At 34.1% G+C, this 5,000-nt stretch overlaps 1 protein-coding gene across 2 annotated transcripts in view; it reads right to left on the reverse strand.

The window, feature by feature from the left end:
- The window catches only part of LOC113809802 (methionine-R-sulfoxide reductase B1-like), a 12,968-nt gene that overhangs the window by 2,158 nt on the left and 5,810 nt on the right, over window positions 1–5,000 (reverse strand). The window contains exon 2 of one of the 2 annotated variants that reach the window (XM_027361480.2): window positions 4,713–4,855. In XM_027361480.2, the coding sequence (XP_027217281.1) occupies window positions 4,713–4,855 (143 nt within the window). Of the gene's footprint in view, window positions 1–3,560; window positions 3,710–4,712; window positions 4,856–5,000 lie in introns of both variants that reach the window. The other variant, XM_027361479.2, reaches the window with a different exon arrangement.

The following is a 5,000-nucleotide window of genomic DNA, read 5'->3' on the forward strand; positions in this document are numbered from 1 at the left end:
GGACCCAGAAGAATGAACATTAAATCTCCCATATTGTATGCATTTTATATTTATACAGATTTACTCTACTGACATCATAAGGTAAATATTCATTACTTGAAATCATGCTACATTTAACCTCAAAACTATTTAAATAGTATCCTATTCCCAATGAATCTGGGTGCCATAACTGTCATGTTAAGAGAAAATTTGGCTAAATGCTGGGAGTGGGGTATATGCCAGCATAGAAAAATTAAGCTGGGGGCTGGGGTAATGGAAATATACTGTCATAAAAAATTCTGCTGGGGTGACAGGAATGACTTGACATAAGTGCAAAAAGCTCTTGGAGGAAGATTAGATTCCGTGGCTATTTAGGGATGAGCTCTTGCATAATTTACACCAGTAAACAAATATGGAAAGTACCAATTGAGAGCCATGACTGAAGGTATACCAGCTCCAGGAAGTAAACTATTTCTATGATCAGAATCCTATTCCTGCCAGCTATGACCTGCTGTGCAGGTTGCGTCACATAAAATTAGATAATACACAAACAGTAAAATATAACAAACAGTTACTTATTGTTATTGCATGGAATCACAGACTACCAAGAGTGGCAATATGGAGCCTGTGCAAAGAAAACATTCTGTTACTACCTTGATAATACATATCAAATGACAAATATGAACACTTGAAAATGGGGGGGGGGGGGTGCAGTAAAGAAGATAATAACATTGTAAAGCGAAGGCAAGGAATCTTAAGCACATGAGTGTTAATGTGGGATGGGCCTACAAGCCGACACATCTGGGAGAGTTGCCACTCAAGTAAGTCTAATGTCTGTCACATGCCAACAAATTAACCCATTTGATCAAGAGGATTTGACCATCACATCTTGAAAAAATTTGCCTTTAACCCCTAGGATCTGGGTGATGTGACTGTCCCCTCATGGAAAAATTTGGGCCTAGGGCCAGGTGAGGTGAACACACTGTCATAAGACAAATTGGTCACGGGCCAAGTATGATAAAACTGATTTGGCACTTAGAAGGGGGCTTTTGCATTATTCCCATCGATAAATGAATGTGGAATGAAATGTGCGTAAAACAAAAACGTGACTGGAAGAGTGCTGGCTCTAGGGAGGATGCCATTTCCTTTGTATTCCTGGCCACTGTAACCAGCAGTGTAGGTTTTATTGTGGAAAATTTAAAATTATGAAAAATAAGATATATGACACAAATAACCAAATGTTAGTTTTTTCTTTCTAATTTCGACTGAAGGCTAAGTTTTTTCTTTCTAATTTCGACTGAAGGCTAATTTTTTTCTTTCTAATTTCGACTGAAGGCTAGAGTGATAGGAATGACTTGCCACGAGTGCGCAAAGGTTTTGGTGGGTAATTAAATTACCTGGGCACTTGAGAAGGGGCTTCTGTATTATTTCAATCAATAACAAGTGTGGAATGTACCATCCCTGAGCCATGACTGGAAGAATGCTGGCTCCAGGGAGAACACCATTTCCATACTCAGGATCCTAATGCTTCCTACCATGATTGGTGGCATAGGTTGTATTACAAAAAATTTAATTTAAGAAGAAAATGGGGGGGGGGGGGTACTTATTGCTATGATCAATGCACTGAGTCATGGACTACCTGGAGAGATGACATGGAGTCTGTGCATGGATGCAGCATATCAAATGACAAATACAGACTGGAAAATGGGGGGGGGGGGGTAATAAAATAATATAAAAACACAAGCAGAAAAAAAGATAATAACACTGCAAAGACTGGGTAAGGAGTCTTAACTCCCCCCATCAGAGTTTGTGTGCACTCGGCTTACAAGCCACACACCTGTGAGTGTGGCCACTCAAGTAAGCCTTATGCCCAGATTTTATGCCATGTGAAGGCAGCAAAGCACCTTCAATCAAGGGGCTAAGAATAGGCATGAATAAATCATAATACAATCAATAGAAAAAAGTAACAATATATTCCCAAAATTAAGTAAAAGCTAAATATCTAAGTAATAACATTATAACAGAAGCAAAAAGTCATTCACTCATAGTAATTATACTGCTGTTATCTTGGCACTGGTTTAATTTGTAGCCACAATTCTACCTAATTTGCTTCTTGTTCCCCCATAACTGATAATTCTCAATGCAACTTTGCTACAATTCTTAAAGTAATGTTTGATGTTATCAAATAATGCATATAAGGTTTATATCACTTATTCTTTGAAAATTTTACTTCTCTGCAATCAGTTTATTTAATTTCAGGTACATAATAATATATGATAATCATACTTAGTCTGTTGTCTATTTATTGCCATGTTTAGTCTTATGTTTTGTTTATAGTCTGTTTATTTATTGCCATGTTTAGTCTTATGTTTTGTTTATATGTGTTAAAAAAACAAAGTGAACATGAAAAGTTGCATTCTAACCTGATATCATTCTTAACTCTGACCAGAAATCAATATTGTTTAAAAATATTTAACATCTCTCTAGAGAGTTAATTCTTCAAAATATATTAAATATTACTGTTTCTAATTTTTTTGCCCCATGCCATTAGAAAAATTTGTTCACTCTAGTTTTCCTTAGTGAAATACCTCTACACATATATGACTCCACAAGTGCTCAGCCACCAAGTCAATTAATAGTGCTCCTGACCTCTCCTGATTTAGCCTTTCCTTGAGTAAAAAAACTAATGCTATCAATATTGATGCTGTTATTTTTACTATACATTATAATCATTATATTATCAATTTTACTAAATATACGACAAAATCAATATTTTCAAAAATCAGGAAAGGGATAGTAAACATGTGACATGGGTAGTACTAGAAATTGACTCCTTTGTAACTAAGTACTTTTGGAGCCTTGTATGTGCATAGATGGCCATAAGAAAATGCTGTGTTCACTTTAGTCTTCTGTTGAATATCTGCACATAGATGGCACTTCTTGTAATTTGCTCATTGGTGACCTAGTACTTGTAGAGCCATCTATACGTAAAAACAATTACTAAATTAAACACATATTGGATATAGCATGTATGCACATGCCATCCCCGGCAGCATGTGGTTAATAACCTAAACTCAAAGAAGAATAAGCCTGATTATTAACTGTGGATATAATTTAAATGATTAAATGGACAGTGAAATGAACACTTTATATTTTCTAACCACATCCATATCTATGGAAAAGGAGTGTTGCTCCTGGAAGGATATGAAATAAGGGGACTATAGTACTTCATAATTAATCCTAAAATCATCACAATATTAGTTAAATTCCAAATCCAATAATAAATTCTAATAATAAACATTTCAAAGGAAAAGATATAATCCTAATGGATATTACTTAACACTATATACTGAATTATCAAAACTATTCTGAGTGAATAAATGAAGATTTAGCACAAAAATATAGGTGCTCAGGGCTTAAGCATGAGTACCTAAGTATATGGGTGCTGTGTACTATATTAAGACATGAACATAGACCTTATATTTAGTGCATACATAAGTGTAAGAGAAGGAACACAGTGGGCAAAATAGAAAGGCACAAACACTTGTACTTGATACTCAAAATGGTTCCTAATTCCTTACCTTCAGAGCTCCTGGTCGGCCCTCCTCTGGAACCTTGCTTACTGAATCCTTATGGACAGTCTTAGTAAAAGCTGGCCATGGTGTGTGGTGCTCATACTTGGCTTGGCTGGAGAACAGCTCGTATTCACATTCTACACAAACGTACAAACCTGTAATTCCTCAATGAATAAGAACTCTATGCATCTTTTCTCATATCAGAGCAATTAGAAATGAGCTCTCTCCATACAAGTCTATAATAGGCCATAAACCCCTTGTGAACAACCAATACTTTTACTGATCTTTATAACAAATTGATATGGTATTTTACTGTAGATTGAATATCTTCGTTATGGGTAAATCTAATACAATAAATAAGTGAAACACAAACCTACTACAATTACATCAATGCAACTAAACCATAGTGTGAATTATTACTTGAAAATAATGAATTTCCTCCATTCACTTTCCTTATTAAACAAATGGTTGACCAAGATAAAATTAGACATTAATCATGGTTGCTTAAAAGGGGTTTCTTTCCCATTTAAACTATTGATAAATCAAAATTCTCTAATGTGAGTTTCACGCAAAGCATTCCACAAAATATTAAGGAAAATCTTAAATTCTATATGAATCCCACCTAGCAAAACTGAATTAATAAATATATAAACAATCACTCTCATTACCACAATTATCATATTTATTCTTTACCTATCAATATTCTTCCCTTTCAACTATCATTATAACTATAATTGTCAGTGTCAATTTTTTTTTTTATAAACTAAATCATAAATGTTAATGATGTTTCTCTATGTCTGCAAATTTGACTGCCATTAAAATATAATGGTAATCAAGTGCAAAATATTGATGGCAATTGAGATAATGCCATATATTTACACAAGTTTTTACACGAGTGTACTGTGATACAAAAATAAGTACAGCAGTAAAATTAAAATAAAATACATCAATAATAGACCAAAAAAATAAACATTATTTTGTTTTTCATAAGTATCAGCTATCATTATCATTATCATATGTGATGTTGAATAGAATAAAAAACGTACATATAGCATATCTAAGCTTTCATCCAGTACTTTCAATAACAAGTGAGAAAAAAATAAATAGCAGACATGCATCAACCTATGGACATCAAATTATAATTGAGAATATCTTTACCTTCAAGGCCAGTTTGCTTTCTTTTCGCTTTTGGACGGAGTCAGTGCGAATAGTTTTAACGAAAGCTGGCCAAGGGGTCTCATGTCTGTATTTCATTTTACTTGAGAAAAGTTCATGACCACATCTACGACATACATAGATGCCTGAAACAAGGATAAAGCAATTTGTTTTAAGGTATATAGGAAGGTGCATAAGGCTTGGAAAGCATTCAAAGTGATTACACTGAGTATTTCTATCCTGTAACCTACACAAAATAAATACTAATTCAAGATTTCACAAATAACCTTT

Source organism: Penaeus vannamei, chromosome 14 (assembly GCF_042767895.1).
Source record: "Penaeus vannamei isolate JL-2024 chromosome 14, ASM4276789v1, whole genome shotgun sequence".
Lineage (NCBI taxonomy): Eukaryota > Metazoa > Arthropoda > Malacostraca > Decapoda > Penaeidae > Penaeus > Penaeus vannamei.